The following is a 22222-nucleotide window of genomic DNA, read 5'->3' as shown; positions in this document are numbered from 1 at the left end:
AAGGGGGTGGGAGTGGGTGGGTCGAGGTGTGCAGGGAGGAGCAAGGGGAGGAGGGAGAGTAGAGAGAATCAGAGTATGGGGAGCACAAGGAGGAACGTGGGGAGGAGGGTGGGGAGAAGTACAAGGAGCAAGGAAAGAAGGGAGAGGAGAGAGGGAGGTAGCGAGGAGGGAGAAGTACAGGGAGGAGCAAGGGGAGGAAGGAGGAGGGAGGGACAGAGCATTGGAGCATGGGGAGCACGGGAGGGGAGGGGAGGGAAAGAGTGCAGGGTCTCACCTTGCAGCAGAAATGCGAGCAGCAGAGGGCGGGTAAGTCATCGCCAGTCTCCAAGGGGCTGACGCAGACTGGGCAGTGGTCAGGGCGGGCAGGGGAGGCCTGGGGGACACGAAGACCGGCGGCTAGCAGCAGGGGCTCAGGATCGTCGCTGTAGCTCTGCAGCAGCTGCTCAGCCCCCCAGTGGGAATGAGCCAGAAGGTGCTGGGCCACGTCGGGCTCCAGGCTGAGCGTCTCCTGCACCCGGCGCACCGTCTGCTCCATCAGCCCCTCCACCTCCTGGGGGCTCATGGTGCGGCCCGCGGGCAGTTGCAGACATGCCAGGGCAGCCACAGCTTCAGGGCTGGCAGTAGAGAAGAGCCAGTGGTCAGCCTCCCTCGTCTGTGTCTCCGCTGGGCCGCAGCTACCTAACCATGAGGGCTCCAGCCACCTCAAGGCCCCGGCCACGCGGAGCCCCCCGACATACACACAGCACTCACAGGCAGCGAAGGGTGGTGGCTGCTAGTGGCACCGCCGAGATCCAGTGTTCAGGGCACTGCTAGCTGGCCCTCGAGGCCCCACCCCAAATGCTGAGCACAATGGCAAGGGGCCCAGGGCCAGCAGCCTGGATTCAGGGTGTGGAGGGCGCCCTCGAGGCTGTGCGGGCACACTGGAGTGAGGAAAAACTCAGCTCACATGCATGGGAAGTAGGTGAGAAGGGCTATGCCCAGGGGCTGGCGCTGGAGCTCAGCAGCAGAGTAAGAGCCTCCCACCGCAGGCCTTGGGTTTGTTTACTAGCACCCATGGGACCCTCAAGCACCACCAGAAATGGCCTGGGTTCTCCAACACTGCAGGATTGGCACAAGTGCTCCCTCCCCAAAAGTAAGTAGTGCCCAAACAACTTCTATAAGTGGACTGGCTGTAAAAAGTTCTCTGCTGGCCGGAGCGATAGTGCAGCACAGATGGTGCTTGCCTTGCACGCAGCCAACCTGAGTTCGATCCCCAGCACCCCATCTGGTCCTCTGAGCCCACCAGGAGTGATCCCTGAGTACACAGTCAGGAGTGAAAAGCATCACTGGGTGTGGCCCCTAAACAAAACAAAAACCCAGAAAAACAACTAAAAACTCTCAGGCACAAACTAATGACTAGGGACACCTTAAGACAAATAGATTTCTTGATTTAGAACCAGCATCCTCAAAACCAGAGTTTGGGGGTTGGAGAGAGAGTACAGCAGCTAGGGTGCTTGCCTTGCATGCAGCCGACCTGGGTTCAATCCCTGGCACCTTGTATAGTCCTGAGCCCCACCAAGAATGATCCCTGAGCACAGAGCCAGGAATAAACCTTGAGCACTGCTGGATATGTCCACCCCCACCTCAAAAAATAAATAAATAAATAAATATCACCAGAGTTTGGATACTTCACTGAGCAGAATGGCCAGTAACACTCAACCCATACAGGTTTTGTATTTGACAATTGTGGATATGGAAACCATCTAGAAAGGAACATGTGTGTCTGCACAGAGCTGGTTTTCAGCAGATTGGAGAGAGGAGGGCCCTTGACTAGAAATCAAAGGAGGTGGTGGGGACAGTCACCTCGGCTTGGAGGTCTTGGGGTTCTGGTCACTACAGAAGGGGATGTCTGCTTGGCCCTGGCAGGGTCCTGTGGGCTCCGGGGTGGCAAGTAAGAGGATCTGGGGCCGGTCATCACTCCGTTTCACATAGCCCTGGCCCAGCAACTGCAGAATGCAGGACAGGACATCGGCGCTGCTGCACGCCACACCCCCGGCCACTGAACGCCCCAGGCTGCCGGGCGGGTTCGGGCCTTTCTGCCAGGCCTCCAGCACCTGGAGGGGAAGAGAGGGTGCAGGCAGATCAGAGGGGCCCCATCAATGCCACCTGCTGAGCTCAGCGCCTGACTGAGCTCAGTGGGTGGGTGGGTCGGCCACTCACTCTTGACCTTGCTCTCCTTTTCTTTTTTGCTTTTCCTGTTTGGGCTTTGGCCACACCTGATGGTGCTCAGGGGCTACTCCCAGCTCTGTGCTTGGAGGTCGCTCCTAGCAGTGCTCAGGGAACCACAAGGTGTAAGGGGTTAAATCAGGATTCCTGCACGCAAAACCTGTGTGTGCAGCCACTGGAGCCACTCCGCAACCCTCGGCCTCACTGTCCTACTGTACAACGAGCATGACGGCAGTGGCAGCACCCCTTCTTTACATCACACACTGCTTGGATCAAGTGGCTCAATCACACCGACATTGCGGGAAGGACTTAGTTCATGGTCTGGCTTGTCTCCAACCAGACAGGACTAGAAAATTCTCTTGGGCCAGAGCCGTAGTATAGCAGGGAGGATGCTGACCCCGTATGCAGCTGACCGTGGTTTAATCCCCGGCACCCCACTGAGTCCCATGAGCTCACCAGGAGTGATCCCTTAGCACAGAGTCAGGGGTAAGCCCTGAGCACAGCTGAGTGTGGCTCCAAAACAATTAAGAACGCTGAGACTGTCACCCTGCTGTTCAGAGCAGTGTGTGTCCCGGTGGGCACCCCTCCCCCAGCACGGCTCCCTCCCTCACCTCTGGGAGGCCCCTCCAAGCCTACCAGACAAACCAGCTGGTCAATGTGGAGGCCCGTTTGTCCATGGGCTTTGAGAATATGGACCAGAAGACAGCTTAAGAGGTTCCGCTTCTGCTCCAGGGTTCGGCCCTCGTCCTTCTCTACGTTCAGGTATTTCTGAGGCGGCAGCAGCCACAGTGTGTCTCTGTCCGGCTGAGGCTCGGGCACCCGGGGCCGCAACACCCCTGGCAAACCACCCCACCCCAGTCAGTGATCCGAGAAGGGGAGGGGCAGACGAGTGGGGTAAGGAGGCTCCCATGTGCATGCCCCCACACACGGTCCCCCTTATCCTGCATGCCCCCGCCCCAGGAACAAAGGCTGAGAGCTGGGAAGGAGGAAACCTACCTCCAGGAGGCAGGTCTGGGCCCTCCATCAGGGTCAAAGGGCCGTGATGGGAGGTGAGGGGTGTCAGGGCCTGAAGCAGCAGCTCGGGAGTGAGGTCAGAATTCTCCAGCAAACTTTCCACCGACATCTCCTGGCAAGGAGGAACCATTGATGGTGGTTGAGGGGGGACCCTTGGGCAGACAGTCCCGAGAAAGGCAAAGGAGTAGGGAAAGGCAGGTGGGGGCAAAAGACCCGGGCACCTCTCTCCCATTGAAGTGCAGCAGCAGCCACATCTGCACCGTGGACACGTGCAGGGTCTGGTCCCCGAACTGCAGCTCCGCCCGGCCCAGCCACGTCCACTGCAGCCTCCGATGGGGCCCCACGTCCAGGGCCGGATGGTTCTGGCCTGGGAAGTGTTCGGGAGACAGCGGGGGCAGGAGTGGAGGAGACAAGGTTAGTGGCTGAGCTAAGGGTACACCATTAATTGATTTTTGCTCATGCTCATTTCTCAGGGGAGAAGGGCCCCCACGTCAACAGACACACCGGTGCCTGGGCTGCCTTCCTGTGTAAGCAAGCCCTCTCCATCCACCTCTCTGACTAGCCCCGTGGCTCCCACCCCCAGCCTGGCCCTGTGCAGGCAGGCTCCAAGAAAGCCCCCAGACGTGGGGTCTGGGGGCACACAAGGAGTTGCCTGCTTTCCAGACCCACTGTTCCTCTGCACGCAGTCAGCCTGGATGCCCACTCTTGTTAGAATGTGAGGGTGCCCTCAAAGGGAAAGTGTCCAAAGAGCCTGCCAGGGGCACACACAGACACATACACACAGATGCACAGAAACATAAAGGCATTACACATAAACACACACAGACCACAAAGAGCACAAACAGACACACATGCATGCACAAAGATATACACACAGACATGTGGATACACACAAAGATATATACACACAGACTCATACACAGAGGTATACTGGTTAAAGAAGGGACCACTTGAACATCAATAAAATGACAGCTATGATGAATGGATTCAACCATGAAATATTTAAAACCCAGTTTTAAATAAGGGCACCCAGTTCACAACGATACATTAAAACAGAAAAATCTCAGGATTGGCGCCATAATACAATGAGAAGAGTGTTTGTCTTGCAAGTGGCCAACCCAGTTCGATCCCTGCTGTCCCACATGGTCCCCTGAGTACCACCAGGAATAATTCCTGAGTGCAAAGACAGGAGTAACCCCCTGAGCATTGCCAGTAGTGGCCAAAATATCACTGACATTCTGGAGGATGGAGAATCAACACATTATTTTTTTTTCAACACGTTACTTTGAAAACTGCATCAAAATAAAGGCTAAGATGAACGGTTCCTGTTTTTCCTATGCCTTCAGGATAAGCGTAAGTTGGGTAAGTGAAAGTAGATGTAAAAGCTTCTCTTGGTAGAGAAAGAATTCCAGTGTATCAGTGAAAAAAAGGGCAGGGAAAAGGCCCAGTTAGGAGCCACTCCTGAAAATATACACTTAAGCAGAGAATGGAATCTGGGACAGATATCAGGCTGATGGGTCTGACAAGTCACTGATTCAACTCAAATCACAGTCAGGCAACACGCTGCCTGGTGGTGGTAGGGGTAACTACCTAGGAAAAAATAGAGGACTGGGGGACACCACTTGCGGATGCAAACACTCAGCAAATCTGCCCTATATGCGTCTCTTTTGGCAAACCATCTTGGTTCCCCCACCAATGACTGAGAATAGGGAAGGGGAAGGAGAAGGCGAAGACAGGAACCAATAGATAAAGGGAGATGACAGACAGAATATAACCAAATGCAACGTGTGTGCTCTGTAGGAATCCTCAATAAAGTAGCACTGTCATTAATTGGCTTGAGAGGGCACCAGTAACGTCTCCATTGTGAGAGTTGTTACTGTTTTTGGCATATCGAATACGCCATGGGTAGCTTGCCAGGCTCTGCCATGTGGGTGGGACACTCTCAGTAGCTTGCCAGGCTTTCCGAGAGGGACCGAGGAATAGAACCCAGGTTGGCCAGTGCAAGACAAATGCCCTACCCGCTGTGCTATCATTCCAGTCCCTCAATAATTAAAAAAAAACCTCAATACCATCAGGGAAACATGAACAACCAACCAGTGCTGGTGGGTATGTGGTGGGAAAGGAACCATTATCCACTGTGGCAGAGGACTGGACTCTTCTCAAAAAACTATGAAAGGGGGCCGGAGCGATAGCACAGCGGGTAGGGCGTTTGCCTTGCACGCGGCCGACCTGGGTTCGATCCCCGGTATCCCATATGGTCCCCCAAGCACCGCCAGGAATAATTTCTGAGTGCAAAACCAGGACCTGAGCATCACTGGGTGTGACCCAAAAAGAAAAAAAAAAAAAAAAGAGCAAAAAAAAAAAACTATGAAGGAAGTTTCCATATGATTCAGCAATCTCACTTCTTGGCATCTATCCAATATTTTAAAGAAGGTATCTGCATGCCTATGTTCACTGTTGTGCTGTTCAGAATAGCCAAGACCTGAAAATGATCCAAGTGCCCAAGAGTAGATGATTAGATAAAAGAAACTGTGAGAGGAGGGCAGGAGAGATGGTACAGGCACAGGACACTTGCCTTGCTTACGCCTAACCCCAGGTTCAATACCTGACCTCTGATATGGTTCCGCAAATACCACCGGATAATTTCTTTTTTTTTTTTCATTTTTTTTATTAGTGAATCACCGTGAGGTACAGTTACAGACATACAACTTTTTGTGCTTGTGTTTCTGTCATACGATGCTCGAGTACCCACTAGGATAATTTCTGAGTGCATAGCCAGGAGTGACCCCTGAGCATTGCCAGGTGTGACCCAAAAACTAAAAAAACAAAAACAAAACCTACAAAGAATTGTGACTGGTGAGGGTTTGGGTGATAGTACAGTGGGTAGGGCATTTGCCTTGCATGCGGCCGACCCGGGTTCGATTCCCAGCATTCCATATGGTCCCCCGAGCACCGCCAAGAGTAATTCCTGAGTGCAGAGCCAGGAGTAACCCTTGTGCATTGCTGGGTGTGACCCAGAAAGAAAAAAAAAAAGAATTGTGATTGGTATCCACAATGGAATACTACTGAGCTTTGGCATTCTGTTATGTGGTTGGAATAAGAGTATCGTGTTGTGTGCAGTCGGAGTGAGGGGGACAGACTGAGAATGGTCTCTCATATGTGGAATATCACTGTCACTGTATCACTGTCATCCCTTTGCTCATCAATTTGCTTGGGCGAGAAACAGTAACGTCTCCATTGTGAGACTTGTTGTTACTGTTTTTGGCATATCGAATATGCCACGGGTAGCTTACCAGGTTCTGCTGTGTGGGCAGGATACTCTTGGTAGCTCGCCATGCTCTCCAAGAGGGTTGGAGGAATTGAACCCAGGTCCGGCGCATGTAAGGCAAACGCCCTACCCGCTCAAGCGATATATATGTGGATATATGTGAAATATAAATAAACATAATAAAGAAAGGGATGAAAACAGCCCGTGAACAGCAGGACAGAAGAACTGAGTTTGTCAAAGGCATGATGATGAGGTGGTAGGAATGAGAGGGTCTGGGGACACTGGTGCCCTGGTCCCAGTGGTGGCTGTGGTGCTGGCAACACTATTGTTAACAGTATTCTAGACCACAGTGCCTCAATAAAAAAAGATAAAAGAGAACAAAGTACCTAAAGAAACTTAGTAAGAGGGCAGATAACAAACTGCAAAAGGCTGGGGCCGGAGCGACAGTATAGCAGGGAGGGTGTGTGCCTTGCACAAGGTCCAGGTTTGATCACTGGCATCCCATAGGGTCCCCCAAGCACCACCAGGAGAAATTTCTGACTGCAGAGCCAGGAGTAACCCCAAAGTGTGTGACCCAAAAAGAAAAAAAAAAGATCACAGCGAGGTAGCAACAAAGGGACAAAGGAAACACAAAAGGAGAACTGATCCACAAAACTGAATTTGGTGGGGGGCTGGGAGGGAGGGAAACAGAAAACCTTGGGGAGGAAGGCGGGCGCATGGCAAGGGGCATGTGCTGGAATGATGTACAAGGGAAAAAGCACCATTAAGAATACTGTAGAGGCTGGAGTGATGATACAGTGGGGAGGGCGCCTGCCTTGTATGTAGCCAACCTGGGTTCGATCCCTGGCATCCCATATGGTTCCCTAAAGCATTACCAGGAGTGAGTGCAGAGAGTGCATTCCTGAGTGCAGAGCTCAGAGGTACCCCTGGGCACCCGCTGGGTGTGGCCCCAAAATAACCAAACAAGCAAACAACAACAACAAAATACGATAAATCTCTAGGCTGAGTACAACAGGTGGAGCACTTGACTTGCATACGGCCCATCCAGGTTATATTTCTGCATCCCATATGGTCCCAGGTGACCAGGAATGATCCCTGAGCTCAGAGTCAAGAGTAAACCCTGAGGGGCTGGAGTGATAGCACAGCGGGTAGGGCGTTTGCCTTGCACGCGGCCGGCCCAGGTTCTAATCCCAGCATCCCATATGGTCCCCTGAGCACCACTAGGGGTAATTCCTGAGTGAAGAGCCAGAAGCAACCCCTGTGCATCGCCGGGTATGACCCAAAAACAAAAACAAAAACAAAAAAAAAGTAAACCCTGAGCATCAACAGATGTGCCCTGCCAACCCAAAAACAGTAGGGTGGGGATGATTTCTATAAGGGGTCAAAGTGACAGTACCGAAGGTAGGGAGTTTGCCTTGTATGTGACTTACCTAGGTTCGATTCCTGGCCCTCCTACAGTCTCCCAGGCCTACCAGGAGTGATCCCTAAGCTCAGAGCCAGAATAAGTCCCAAGCACCAGAGGGTGTGGGACAAAAACAAATATTTAAAATCACAGTACCTCAGATTCTTTTAAAGTTAAAAAATCCATTTTAAACACAAACAAAACCCAATTCTAGGAATTTACAAGGCACATAACCAGATTATAGCGCTATGGCAAAGTTACAAGGAAAATGAGTCAGGAAAGATGACTCAGTGGTTGGGTACATGCCTGGCAAGCACACAGCTCCAAGCTCAGCCCACAGCACCACCGTGTCCCCCAACCCCACTACAGAGACAGAAACCAGACTAAAAAAAAAGTGAAATAGTAGGGAAATTCTGAGGAGAGCAGAATACTGGTGTGGTATATTCAGGTATCTATCCAAATGTACTATTCACTAACAGCAGCAGTGTGTGTGTGTGTGTGTGTGTGTGTGTGTGTGTGTGTGTGTGTGCATGCAGCACACACAGAGGGAGCAAGAATTATAGAAGAGAAAGCAACCCATTTACAGACCAAGCTGCCAAAATTAACACCATGAATGAAGGACGGATGAAAACTAGGTACTTCCAGATAGCATATCCTGAGCAGCTTACTCAGTATACTTACTCAGTATAACCGGAATCTAGCCAAAAGAAAATATAGAAACTGAAAATCAGGAACCATTCAGAAAATTGGAAAGAACTATATATACACTTCATAAAACGTCAATCAATTCATTTTGGGGAGCCAGAGAGATAGTACAGTGGGTAGGGCGTTTGTCTAGCATGTGGCTGCCCTAGGTTTGATCCCTGGCACCATATAAGGTCCAGGAGTGATTCCTGAGTGCAGTGCCAGGAGTAACCCCTGAGCACCGCTGGATGAAGCCCAAAAAACAAAACAAAAGTCAATTCATGAAAAATAAAGGCTGAGGAATTACTCCAGAATAAAGGCGAAGGAAGACAGGACCCCCAAACGTAACTGCAAATCCTAGCCTGTGGCTTGACCCGGGCTTGAAGAAAATAAAAAAATCAAAAAGAAATCATATAGCAGACAAGGCACTTGCCTTGCACACAGCTGGCCCCAGTCTGACTCCCAGCACTGTATATGGTCCCTGAAGTAGTGCCCAGTGATTCCCAAGCACAGAGCCAGGAGTCAGCCCTGAGCACTGGCTGGGTATGGTGGCCCCAAAAAATCCAGGGCACTAGGGATGTGGCTCAATGACAGTGGCCTGCCTTTGCAGGGGTGAGGCGACTGGTAGGATCCTCAGTATCACAACCCGGGAGTGTAACTCCTGAAGGCTATCTCAACAACAGCAAAAGGGAGGGGTTCGGGGAAAGCCACAGCAGACAGCTTGAGGGTCAGGTGCATGGCTCAACACAAGCCTATGTGGGAACTGGGTTCTGATCCCAGGCATGGCCAAAAAGGAAATTAAAGATAGCATGGGGGTCAACTGACTAAACTGAGATCTGAAAAAGGAGACTCGTATTATATGAATGCTGTTGTCAACACTGAGAAATGAGCAGTGCTTCGTTCCTAGGAAATATGCATTTAAGAATTTAGCGGTGAACTACCAGCTATGTAATTTATTCTCAATGGCTCAGGGAAAAATGAGGCATATGCTAACTACATATGTATAAGTATGTAAATCTACACATACATCCAAAAGGAGCAAACAGTAAAATAGTAAAAGGTACATTTGAGGCCCAGCACACAAGTCTTGCTCAAAGGAAGTCCAGGCTTCATTTCTGATACTGCCAGTTTCCCACAGTTCCCCGAGTACCACTGAGACCCCCAAGCCAGGTACCCCTGGGAGTACTGGCCCCAAAACAAAATCAAAAGGAAAAGGGTAACTTGGGTAAAAGGTATACAGGTTCTTACCATTTTTTTGTATATTTGAAATTATTTCCAAATATTTGTGTAGGGATTAAACCTAGGGCCTGGTGTTAGGGAGATACATCTTTAACTCCCAAATAAGACATTTTAATGTTTTTGGGGCCACTCCCAGCGGTGTTAAGGAGGGGCAATACTGCCAACATGGTGTTGGCAGGGGACCCACAAAATGCCAGCAGAGGGGCTGGAGCGATAGCACAGCGGGTAGGGTGTTTGCCTTGCATGTGGCCGACCCGGGTTCAAATCCCAGCATCCCATATGGTCCCCTGAGCACTGCCAGGAGTAATTCCTGAATGCAGAGCCAGGAGTAACCCCTGTGCATTGCCGGGTGTGACCCAAAGAGAAAAAAAAAATGCCAGCAGAGCAGGGGGGAATGAAGGAGGACCCATGCAGTGCCAGGGATCCCCCATCACAGCACTGCTCCAGGAACACTCCAGTTCTTGGAGCCATCTCCCTGTCCCACATAAATGCTTCAATAAAAGAATAACTGATCTCTACATTTAAATAAGTAAAATGGGAAAGCATGCTAGTCATATTTTACTATAACAAGGGAACTGGAAAAACTACCAACCCCCAAACAGTGAGGCTAGGGAGATACTAACTGAAGAAAGTTGGCGTATCACTCATTCTAGAAACAAATGAGCCTGTCAGGGCTGGGAAGATGCTCAAAGGGATAATGCACACATGGGTGTGCTGGGATCGATCCCTGGCACCTCAGCAGCAGCATGAGGGTCAACCCCCCCACCCCCACACCAAGCTTACCCACACCAAGCCACCCCACCAAGAACAGAAGTTTGAGAGAAGCTTTGCTAGAAAAGTCACTTTATAATAATATAATAACACTTCATTATTATGTTTAGAAGACTCTAAACAAGCACAGTCCATCATGGCAGCCAATAGCCACTTGTCCCTGGATCTAAATTGCTTAAAGTAAAACAAAAAAAAATACTGAGTTTCTCAGTCACAGGTTTTTTTTTTTTGTTTTTTTTTTTTTTTGCTTTTTGGGTCACACCCGGCGATGCACAGGGGTTACTCCTGGCTCTGCACTCAGGAATCACTCCTGGCGGTGCTGGGAATCGAACCCAGGTCAGCTGCGTGCAAGGCGAACACCCTACCCGCTGCTCTATCGCTCCGGCCCCCAAGTTGAAAGCATATAAAGCAAAATTAACAATAAGTTTTAAAATTCACTACCCATCACAGATTTCCACATCTTAGTAATAGACTAGACAAAAATGAGTAAGTAACAGAAGATCTGAGTAATGTAAAGGACAAAGCTGATTTAGCAGACTAGGTAGACTTCTGTATACTGCCATTAAAGTAAATACACATTTTTGGGATTCACAAAGAGATCCTAAAACTTGATCATCTGCCAGGTCACAAAGAGAGGCTCAGTAAATGGTAGAGAAACCATATTTTCTGGCCACCATGAAATGAAAGCTGCAAGTGACAACAAAAGAGACAACAGAATTTTGTTTGAAAATTTTTCAAAAAAAAAAGACATGCTTAGGAAACTCAAAAGAATAATGAAGATACTATGAAATAACACGTCTGCAACATTCTCATATCTATCCACAGAAGGAAACTGAAACAATGTTCATACAATGAAATTGTGTTTGGCAAAGCAAAAGGACAGTCATAACACCTGCAAGAGGAAGGCGGCGCACTTCCACCAGCGTGTGGAGGAAGTGCAAGCACGCAGACAGCAGGGTCAAACATGCTCCTCTGGTCAAACCACATCCCACTCTGTGGTGATATAGGGAGAATAAAGGTTTCCCTTGCAAGAAAAGTTTGACTAGAAATGATACAAAAAAGGCTTTGGGTCAGTTGACATCTTAATCCAGGGTGAGTGGATGCACAGGGATAGAATTCATTAAGTCTGAACATTAAGATCTGTACCCCTGAGGGGCTGGAGGGCTAATTCAGAAGTTAAGGTGCTGGCCTTGTAATGCATCCAAAGATGGTTAATGTCTGGTACTGCATATGGACCCCCAAGCACTGCCGGGGATCACTCCTGAACAGAGAGCCAGGAATAGTCCATGGGCATCTCTTGGTGTGGCCTCCTGCCCCTCACCACACAAATGAAAACAAAAATTTGTACACTTTATTGGACTACTCACCATACCTCAACAAAATGTTCTTAAACAAAAAACAAAACCTTGTAAAACACAGCTCTAGCAATACTGAGGGAAATGAATAACCCTGAATAGAAGTCTGAAAGGGCTAAAGAGTAAGCATAAAACTGAAATTTGGTAAAAAAAACAGAACAAATTCATACCAAGGTGAAGGGAATGAGAAAAGACAGGTGCCAGAATGAAGGCACACTTTCCTACCCTTCCCAAGACTGTTTCTCCAAAATTCTTTTCCCCCCTCTTCGTATCTACATTACTATCTTGAGTCCTCAACTGCCTCCCCCAACCTCACCCAAATCTCCAATCTCCTCTCCCTATGGCCTCCTGCTCACTCTTGCTGTAGAAACTGGAGAAGCGGTCAAGGGCATCACAGAATTCTGCAGGAAGGCACTTTCGGGGCTGGTACAGGTAGCAGAGACGGGAGACTGGCCAACAGCGCGGGGACAAGACCAGTATGGACACTGTTGGACTCGGATCATTGAGAAATAGTTCTTTCTTAGCCTCTTCTTTCTCCTCTTCCTCCTGCGAGACAGAAGGATCCCAAAGCCCTGGGGCTCCCTGATGTGCTCTCATCTCCTGCTCTCCTGTTCCCTCCTGTGCTTCGCCGGCTCTCACCTCTTCCAGGCCCTGCACCTCATCCTCCTGCTCCAGAAGCAGCCTGTCAAGCCGCTGGAGCTGGTAGGCGTGGAACTGGCGCTGCAGCTCCTCGGAGGCGCTCAGACTCCGCAGCATCTGCTGGGGGAGGCGGTTGGGGAAGCAGAGGCCGATCTGCTCCAGCACGGCCCCCTCCAGCCAGTTCGAGCCCATGCCAAGGAGACGGTCCGCCATGTAGTGTCTGCAGCACACACAGCCCAGGGGCGGCCTCAGGGGGATCCTGGGCACAGCCTGGGGTCAGCCTCCCCCACCCCTCCATTGTAGTCTGCCAAGTCCTAGGCCTGACCTCACCTCTTCCTTCCTCCCCACTCCCCTGCATCTTCCTCACCCCTCGCCACGGCTCCTCCCTCTCCTTCCCTGTAAGCCTCAGCTCAGCTCCCTATGTAGACTGGAGGCCTCCCAGGCCCCTCTCTCTCCAGACCTGCACTCACTGATAGAAGTGCTCAAAGGTTGTGGCCAGCTCCAGCCCAGACAAAACCATGATGGGTTCCAGGTGCCGCTGAAGCTGTCCTAGCATCTCAACGCCAGGGACTCCGCCAACTAGGCCCCCCTGGATCTGCTGGTCAATGTGCCTGGCAAACTGCTCGCTTATCTGGGACAGAGCAGAGCAAACCATGACTGTGACCAAGGGTGCAGAGGGTAGACAAGTGGGGTGTGGGGTAAGGGTGGGGGGCATCAGAGTGGAGGCAGGCCTGGGCACTCACGTGGGCGGCAGTGAGGAAAGACTGCTGCAGCAGGGCCCCTGAGAAGCTGTTGCGCAGAGCCAGGGTGAAGGCTGCCCGTGGCCCAAAGAGTTCGGAGCCCGCAGTCTGCAGAGACTCGTAGAGTTTACAGTAACGAGGCACAAAGTCAGGGGCCCTCCAGGCTGCAGCCAGAAAGTGGCTGACCTGGGAAAGAGAAAGAAGCAAATGAGCGGTCACCTGACTACAGCCCACCCCCCGCGGGGCACGCCAGGCTGCCCACCTGCTGCTGCACCACGCTCTGCCAACATTTGGTGATGTTCCTGAGGCTGCTGCTAGGAAGAACTGGGGGCGGCCCGGGGCTCCGCTCCCGCCCCTTATTATTTTTGCTGACTGGGGAGACAAAGGGAAAGGGAAGGCTGAGCCCAGAGGTCTCGGAAATGGACCCCCCTACAAGGCATCAAGGAAGGCCCGGGTGTCTCTGGCACTGGGGTCCAGAGCGCAATCACTGGTGGAAGGGGACGTACAGGGCCGGGTGGGCGGCTCTGGAGATGGCCCCGGCGGAGGCTCCACGTGCACCAGCAAGTGGCATAGGCCACGCACTCGAGAGGCGAAGGAGGCGGCTCGGCCAAGGGGGTTCCTCGAGCTCTCCCGCTGCACCAGGTACTGATCCAGCAGCCACCCCAGCGAGCTGACACCTGTGGCAGCATCTGAGAGACAAGGGACGTGCAGGTCTTCATGGGAAAGGATAGGGGCAGCGGGCACGGACAGCCCTGGCCCTGAGCAGCCACTAGACGGGCAGCAGGGCCAAGGGCTCCCTTCCCCAGGCCTGCTTTGGGGAGGGGCCGCGTGGGACTGGAACAAGCATCATGTGACCGGGACAGGACGGAGAGGAACATGGAGACAGGCCTTCAAGGGAGATGTGGGACCAAGAGGATGAGCACCTGGGCTGGGGCCCCCTCCCTTCATGGGAACAAAGATAAGGACTGTTTACCTGGGGTAGTGATGTTCTGCACCAGGGGGCTGACCAACGCCTCCCAGCACGTCTTGCCCAGGGCTTGGGCAGCCTCATCGTCGGGGAGGAAGCGGTCAGCAAAACTCTGCTCATGGCGCAAAACCCTGTTCAGTCTGGGAACAAAGAGTATATGGTGAGGGAACCCGAGACGTCCACTCAAGTTGCAGTGCCTTCCCCACCAGCAGCCACCTCTACCACCCACCTGGGGCACAGCTGCAGGAGGCCCCTGCGGTCCTCGGCTATATCCTGGCTCCAAACCTGAGCCTGGATGGTGTAGAACAGACACGTACGGCGACATAGCTGCTCCCGAAACAGCGGCCAGAAAGTGGGCTTGGGGCCCAGAACCTCTACACCCCGAACCCGGGTGTCGATGCCACCCTGCAATACAGACTAGGCTGTCACCAAGCTACCTGGCCACCGAGCACAGCCCAAGCCCGGGGGCCCACATTCCTGGGATCAGCTCGGGAACTGGTAACAGCCTCCCACTCCCCGAGCACAGCAGGCAGACACTTAGCAAGGGGTGGGCCCCCAAATATGACAGGGAACAGCCATTACTGGGCCCCTGAGCTACATACCAAACCCCAGCACCCCCAATCCCTACCTGCTGGCAGCGTTTGATGCGGATCTGGATGACGGGCCAGAAGCGGGTCAGGTTCTCCAGGAGGATCACACGGCTGGCTGAGGGCAGCACGTTCACCTGGCGGGCAGGGGCGAAGTGGCGGGAGAGAGCGGTCACCTCCAGATATCACCGGAACGCCTGCTGGAGTGGGTGTGTGTAACGAATGTGAGGCAAGTGTGTGTGAATATGAGTGTGTGTTGGGGGGGAGTATGTGAGATGTGTGTGTGGAGGGGTGAGAGAGAAGTGTGTGAGGAACATGTGTGCGTGTGTGTGTGAAAGAGAGAGAGAGAAAGAGAGGAGTATGTGCTGGGGTGTGTGTGGAGTGAAACAGATATGAGTGTGTGAGAGAGCAAGCAAGCAGGGGGTATATGTGTGTGAGGGCGAGCGAATGGAGAGGGCCTGTGTGTGGTGTGTGGATGGATGTGAGAGTGTGTGGAAGTATGTGAGGAAGTATGTGTGGAACAGAAGAGTGCAGACAAGGAGAGAACGCATGTGTGTGCACAGAAAAAGCGCATCTGTGTCTATCTGCTCCCTGCACAGGGCAGGCTTCAGTTCTGCCATTTTGATCCTGTTTCTGTTTTGTTTGGGGGCCACAACTGGTGATGCTCAGGGCTGACTCCTGGCTCTGCGCTCAGGGATCACTCCTGGTGGTGCTCAAGAGACCATCTGGGGTTCTGGGGACTGAGCCCAGGTCAGCCATGAGCAAGGCAAGCGCCATAGCTGCTGTCCAATTTCTAGCTCCTCACCGTTTTCAGCTCAGTGTTGATGCAGCTCGTGCTGTCACCCCCAAATACCACCACCCTTGCTGGCATGTAGCTTGAGTCCTCACTGGCCACCAGCATAGTCAGTTGCCTGGGAGAGGAGAAAGGGAGTCTGGTAACAGGGGCCCTGGCCTCAGCTCAAGATGACTTCACCCAGCATGCCAGCCTGGCATGCGTGAGGTCCTGAGTCCTACCCTGGCACCGCTCTAAGAAAAGCCACTTCAGCCCCCCTCTGCTTCCTCATACTTGTCCCTTTGTTGGTCCTAAAGGAGCAGTTTCTCCCTGGACCTTCTGTTCTTCCCTTTCCCTTCCCCAAAGTGACTTTAATTATTTTATTTCATTTCATCGGCCTCCCCAGACATGCTAGGGACCTTCCAGATTACACTTGGTGGTGTTCGGGGGCTGAGAGGGGCTCTGTGGGGTTGAGTGCTACAGCTGGGTCCCATGCCTGCTTGTCAGGTGTGTGCTCCAACCCTCTGAGCTATCTCCCCAGTCTCCCCCAAATTTTTCACTGTCACTTTCAACTAAAAATAAACCCCCTTTTTATTGTTTTTTGGGTCACGCCCAGTGATGCTCAGGGCTGACACCTGGCTCTGCACTCAGGAATCACTCCAAGAGGTGCTTGGGAGGACCAAATGGGATGCTGGTGATCGAACCCAGGTCAGCTGCCTGCAAGGGAAGTGCCCTACCTGCTGTCCTATAGCTCCAGCCCTGAAAATAAACCCCTACTGATTTCCAACCCACATGGCCAAGACACCCTCCTTAGCCATGTGCCCCCTGGCCTGAGCGCATAGTGAAATCAACATGCCCAAAGGAATATTCATCTGTTCACAGAACTTGTCCTGCTTCTGGTTTCCCTCTCCTGGGGCTGAAAACCACCATCTACCCTGCACTTAAGCACAACTCCACTGTGGTTCTCACTCTCAGATTCATGCCAGCATGAATCTGAGAGTGAGTTCCCCAAGATGCAGAAGCCCCACAGGCTCGACCTCTTGGACCTCCCACTCCATTGCCTCCTGGCTCTTCCAGCCTCTCGGAAGACGTTTCCAACTACACACTGCAGAAACTTGTGCTGGCTCTCTTAACCTCAGGTCCATCTTCCTGTGATTGCCAGAGTGAGTTTTCCTTTTGGTTTTGGTTTCAGTTCACACCCGGCTGTGTTCAGGGATTACTCCTGCCTCTTGCTCAGGGATCACTCCTGGTGGGGCTCGGTGGACCATATGGGGTGCCAGACATCGAATTCAAGTTAGCCAAGTACAAGGCAAGTGACCTACCCTCTTGACTACCTCTCCAGCTCCTAAGAGTGAGTTTTCTAAGCTGAAAGACCAAGTCTGGAGCTAGAGTACAGCAGGTAAGGCACTTGCCTTTTCATCCCATGAAACCTGGTTCAGCCCCCTGCACTGCATATTGTTTCCCAGATGCCCTAGCAGAGCCAGAAATAGCATCTGAGCATCACTAAGCATGGCTCAAACTACACCACCCCCATCACATCCCCAAAATTGCCTCTTCCCTTAAAAAAGTCCTTCAGTAGTTCTGCAAGATGCAGAATAAACTCAATTTTTTTGTTTTTGGGCTATATCCAGTGGTGTTCAGGACTTACTCCTGGCTCTGCGCAGACTCAGGGATCACTCCTGGTGGGCTCAGGGGACCATATGGGCTGCTGGGGATTGAACCTGGGTTGGCTGCATGCAAGGCAAGTATTCTACCCATTGTACTATCACTCTGTCCCCCACATTCAAATTTCTTAACTCACAAAACCCTTTGGATGTCTAGCTCTGCCTACCAGCTAAGTTCCATTTCCTGCCACTTCAGCTCACACACCCTTTTGTCTAGTCAAACCCAATGATTTCATTTCTCCAAACCTCTCTCTGCTTGGCTCACTTCCGCCTGCATCCACCCTTCTTACCTGGCGCCTCCACTGCCCCTGCTTCCCCAAGTCACTCTCACCTTGCAAATGCAATGCTACAAACCCTCCTTCTGGGAGCCTCCTCCGACAGTCCAGGCTCCTGCACCCAACCCAAGCATGACGCTTCCTGACTGCCCTACTAGGGGCCGAGTTCCCAGAACACAAGTGACTGCATCTAACTGTCCTTTAAGCTCAATGTCCTGCTCCTAGCATGAGGACCCACGAACCTAGTGGCAGTGGGAAGAACAGGAGAGCAGGCAGCTGATCTCCCTCAGCACCACGCTGAGCAGGTGGGCCTGTGTGGGGCGCCCGCCCGCATTCAGAGGCAGAAGGATGTCGGGACTGAGCAGACGGACAGACGGGCAGAGGGCCTGTTCATTTCCTGCACCAAGCAAGGCTGAGTGTGCCCCCCAGACACTGGGGCTGCAGAGGGGTGATGCATAGGTATTGGGGCATGGCGGGATGGCCATGCGCATGTTCGCACCTGATAAGGACACCCTGGTGCATGTGCAGGGTGATGTGGTGGGAGCCGGTGCTACCGTTGGACTCCCAGTAGGTCTTGGGGTTGCGGTCGGTCAGCTTGCTGGCCCGGTGCGGGTTGGAGGAGACCTCCACCTTCTCCCAGCACTTGTCCTCACACACCTCCACGCTGGAGCCTGGGGCAGCAGGGAAGCAGGTAGTCACAGCTGGCGGAGGGCAGAGGAAAGGCACAAGGGAGCAGAAAGGAAGGGGAGGAGCAGCACTGGGGTGGGTGCTGGGGGAAAGGGGGTGTACACACCCTGGCAGAGGTGCCTGAGGAAGACGTCGAAGAAGGGGATGTTGATGGGTCGGTGGGTGCGCCTGTGGTCCTCGATCTGGCCCAGCACCATCTGCAGCCACCGTGGGAGAGAGGAGAAGGGGGTGCAGGGAAGAGAAACACAAGGAAAAAGAACAGGGTATGATATGGCTGAGTGCTATAGCCAGATATCCAAAACAGACTCAACGACATTGAAAACAGCTCTAAGCTGCAACCACCGAACTTTGGAATGTACCTGTCAAGGTGGCAGGTGGGGAGGGGTCAGGGGTGGGGAGGGAATTTGGGAACACTGGTGGGGGAAAAGCTGATACTGGTGGTGGGACTGGTGCTAAAATACCATTTGCCTAAAACGCAACTATTGATAACTTTATAAGTCACAGTTATTCAATTAAAAAAAGGAAGAAACAAAAAATAAGACAGGGAAGGGATGGAAGCGATAGCATAGTGGTAGGGCTCTTGTTTTGTACACAGCCAACCCGGGTTCGAACCCTGGTACCCCATATGGTCCCCTGAGCCCTGCCAGAAGTGATCCCTGAGCACAAAGCCGGGAGTAAGTCCTGAACATTTTGCCCTGGGTGTGGCCCTGAGCAAAAATATAATGAAATAAAACAATTTTAATGGCCAGGGAAGGTTCAGAGAGACAACTCAGAGGGCTGGCACAGGCTTTGCCTGCAGGTTCCATCCTGGGCTCCTCACAATCTCCTGAATACCACCCCCGTGGCCCTTTAAAGGGGTAACGGCTGTAGAATCAGGGAGCCAGACTGGTCACTCCTCCCCTCTCACCTGAATGCAGCCGGCCAGGATGCTGGACGTGAGGTTGCTGTAGAGCCGGGCGTGCTTCTCACAGTTGGCCAGCAGCTCCCGCAGCTCAGAGGCCAGCAGTGCGTGTGCTGAGTGTTTGCCCTCGAGTTTGGCGAGGGTGTCGCCAGCGCCCAGGCAGCACAGCACCACGGCATGGTCCTTGTGTGTGAAGGCCAGGCGGTGCAGGAAGCCGAGCAGCTCCTTCACAATCTGCACCGGGGCCGCACACAGTCACACGCAGGAAACCGAGTGCAGGCCACGCTAGGGCGGCATGCTAACGGGGACACGGCGGGCGGCTGAGATCTGAACCTGGACTTGCAGTCCCAGGGAAGGAGAGCGGGAAGGTCCCCCGCCGCTGGCGGGCAGAGAGCAAAGTGTGGGGGCCCAGCAGGGCTCAGGACGCAGTCTCCTAACTGACCCCCCGATTCTCTCAGGAGCTGTGCCTGGTGGCTGAGCCACACACCCAGACGGGACAGCAAGGATTGTGTGTGCAAGTCTGGGAAACCCACTGTCTAAAGCCCGCCTAGGCCGGACGGTGATCTGACGCTCACTCTCAGATGGACACTGGCCTTCTTCTTCCTCCCTGCCCCACCCAGGGTGCCAACCCATCTGAGAGGCTGTGAAGTGTCCTCCAGAGCTGCCCAAGGTAGCCGGGACCAAGGGAGTGACAGGGGCCGCCATGACAGTACCTCAGAGTCACTGCTGGGGTTGCTCAGGCATCTGAGGCAGGGCTCCAAGACCTCATGCCAGGGGAGGTCCATGGCCTCGGGGTGATCCAGCAGCCGGGTCAGGATCCTGAGGAGGGCCGGGGAGGGCTGAAGGGTCTGCAGCTGCCAGCTCCCGCCTGCTATGTGCAGGTGCCCCAGTGGGACCTCACCTCAGTGCCCTAAGCAGCAGGGCTTTGTTGGGTCCCGGGGCATCGAGGGTCCTCAGCAACAGACGAAAGGGCTGGGTGTCCTGCTGGAGGCGCTGGAGAAGAGGACCCACGGTCGCGGCAGGGGCAGCTGGGCCGTCCTCCCGGCACAGCATGCGCTCCAGGTCCAGGAGGAGCTCAGCAGATGGGCCCCCCACCAGGGAGCGGATCAACAGCTCTGGAGACGCATCCTGGCCCTGGGCTTTGGGGGTCTCCAGCACTGTGGCCAGACATGAAGGAGGAGGGAAAGAAACCATGTCTGTGACCACAGCTTACGCAAAGCCGGTAATGCAGCTACCAAAGCAACTAGCGGAGCACCCTGCCTGCTGCCTTCTAGCATGGCCGAAAGACAGAGAATAGCTTCTTCCAATCTCATACCATGGTGTGCCCTTCTGCGATGAATGCAAAGGGTTCCTGCTGCAGGACAACTAATCCATCACAAACTCTGTGTGCTATGAGTTACAATTGCTCTAAAGGCTTCCCACCCAACGCTTGGCTGCCCAGTGGGACTCAGCGAGGGTGTGGAGAAGGGGGAGGCCATGGTCCAGCAAGTGGACAGCCTTTGGGGTGGGGAGGCTACCCAGTAGTACTCAGGAGTTACTCCTAGCTCTGCGCTCAGGGATTGCACCTGGTGGTACCCGGGTAACCATATGGGATGCCAGGGATCAAATCAAGGTTGGATGCACTGCAAGGAACATGCCCTACTCACTGTACTATCACTCTAGACACTGCAAGGCTTTTTTTTTGTTTTTTTTTTGTCTACTTCTCTGAAATCACCCTCTTTAGAACTGGCCAAGGAGTTCAATGTATGGTGTAACGTGAACAGCAAAACCTTCATGTTGGGGCTGGAGTGATAGCACAGTGGATAGGGCATTTGCCTTGCATGCGGCCAGCCCCGGGTTCGATTCCCAGCATCCCATATGGTCCCCCAAGCACTGCCAGGAATAATTCCTGAGTGCAAAGCCAGGAGTAACCCCTGTGCATCGCCGGGTGTGACCCAAAAAGCAAAAAAAAAAAAACAAAACAAACCTTCATGTGCTGAAGCTTTCTTTCAGAGTGGCTTCACTAGGGGCCAGAAAGATAGCATAGTGGAGAGGGCACTTGTCTTACACCCGGCCAACCTGGGTTTAATCCCCAGAATCCCATATGGCACCCAAGCACTGCCAGGAGTGATCCCTGAGCACAGAGTCAGAAGTAACCCCAGAGTATCGTCAGGTATGGCTCAAACACTTTAAAAAGACCACCAGAGCGGCTTCACTTTGATGCCCTTCCACCTCCCAGGGATACCTGTGCGCTGGGGACTGGCTGGCGGCTCTGAGTAGCGACTGAGCAACATCGTAAGGATGGTGCGGGTGGTGGGCATGGGCTCCGTCCCCGGGGCGACCCCCGAGTGCCTGAACAAGGTGTCCCTCAGCTCCTGGGTGATAATCTGGTCTCCCAGTGTGTGGTGGTTGCACAGAAGCAGGTTGAGAAGAAGCAGGCCGTTTCTCACTGCGGAGGAGCACCTGGGAGGAGGGAGACAGCCCAGGAAGAAGGTGAGGGTTAACGCCCTAACAGGAAGCAGCCGCAGAGGGGAGGTGCCAGCCTGTTCCTGCAGCCAGGACAACAGTGGGTGGCCCTGGCTACCCCAGGGAGGGAGGTCAGGGCACCCTCTGGGAAACCTCCTGCCCACAACAATGTGACCTCTCTGCCCACCAGAGGGAGGGCCACCCGCAGCTCATCCAGGAACCGCAGTGTGAGGGGTATTTCTGCGGAACCCAGGGCTGAGCAGGAGTTGGGGGCGGGGAGGGCGGCACCCTGACCCCTCCGTGTTCAGCATGAGGATCACAGCCGCAGGAATGGTCAGGAGCAGACTGTCGGTGCCCGGGAGGGTGGCAGAATCAATGCTGGCAAAGATCTCTCTGGTCATCTGGGCATCAAACAACGGGGGGAGAGACTCTTGGCCAGGAACAAAAGTGGGGATCTCCGAGGAGTTGGCAATGGCCAGCATCTTCAGTGCCTGTGGGCGGGGCCGGAGACAGTACAGTGAGTGGGGCACTCGCTTTGCACACAGCCGATGCGGGTTCGATCCCAGGCACCCCATATGGTGCCCCAGCAGCCCACCAAGAATGATCT

The 22222-nt window shown here is 53.2% G+C and overlaps 1 protein-coding gene across 4 annotated transcripts in view; it reads right to left on the bottom strand.

Moving 5' to 3' along the window:
• CUL9 (cullin 9) overlaps window positions 1–22222 on the bottom strand; it is a 40451-nt gene that overhangs the window by 4974 nt on the left and 13255 nt on the right. For 3 of the 4 annotated variants that reach the window (XM_055134883.1, XM_055134882.1, XM_055134885.1), the window contains 21 exons: window positions 21910–22106; window positions 21395–21612; window positions 20072–20327; window positions 19884–19989; window positions 19177–19404; window positions 18376–18466; window positions 18082–18253; window positions 15677–15782; window positions 14913–15008; window positions 14514–14689; window positions 14291–14424; window positions 13824–14006; window positions 13580–13689; window positions 13321–13503; window positions 13048–13208; window positions 12295–12797; window positions 3441–3586; window positions 3202–3331; window positions 2842–3041; window positions 1843–2093; window positions 275–614 (listed from right to left, as the gene is read on the bottom strand). In XM_055134883.1, coding sequence (XP_054990858.1) covers window positions 275–614; window positions 1843–2093; window positions 2842–3041; window positions 3202–3331; window positions 3441–3586; window positions 12295–12797; window positions 13048–13208; window positions 13321–13503; window positions 13580–13689; window positions 13824–14006; window positions 14291–14424; window positions 14514–14689; window positions 14913–15008; window positions 15677–15782; window positions 18082–18253; window positions 18376–18466; window positions 19177–19404; window positions 19884–19989; window positions 20072–20327; window positions 21395–21612; window positions 21910–22106 — 3987 coding nt within the window. The remainder of the gene's footprint in view (window positions 1–274; window positions 615–1842; window positions 2094–2841; window positions 3042–3201; window positions 3332–3440; window positions 3587–12294; window positions 12798–13047; window positions 13209–13320; window positions 13504–13579; window positions 13690–13823; window positions 14007–14290; window positions 14425–14513; window positions 14690–14912; window positions 15009–15676; window positions 15783–18081; window positions 18254–18375; window positions 18467–19176; window positions 19405–19883; window positions 19990–20071; window positions 20328–21394; window positions 21613–21909; window positions 22107–22222) is intronic. The other variant, XM_055134884.1, reaches the window with a different exon arrangement.

The sequence above is a fragment of the Sorex araneus genome, chromosome 4 (assembly GCF_027595985.1).
Source record: "Sorex araneus isolate mSorAra2 chromosome 4, mSorAra2.pri, whole genome shotgun sequence".
NCBI classification, from domain to species: domain Eukaryota; kingdom Metazoa; phylum Chordata; class Mammalia; order Eulipotyphla; family Soricidae; genus Sorex; species Sorex araneus.
This window is presented reverse-complemented; position numbering and strand designations above follow the sequence as displayed.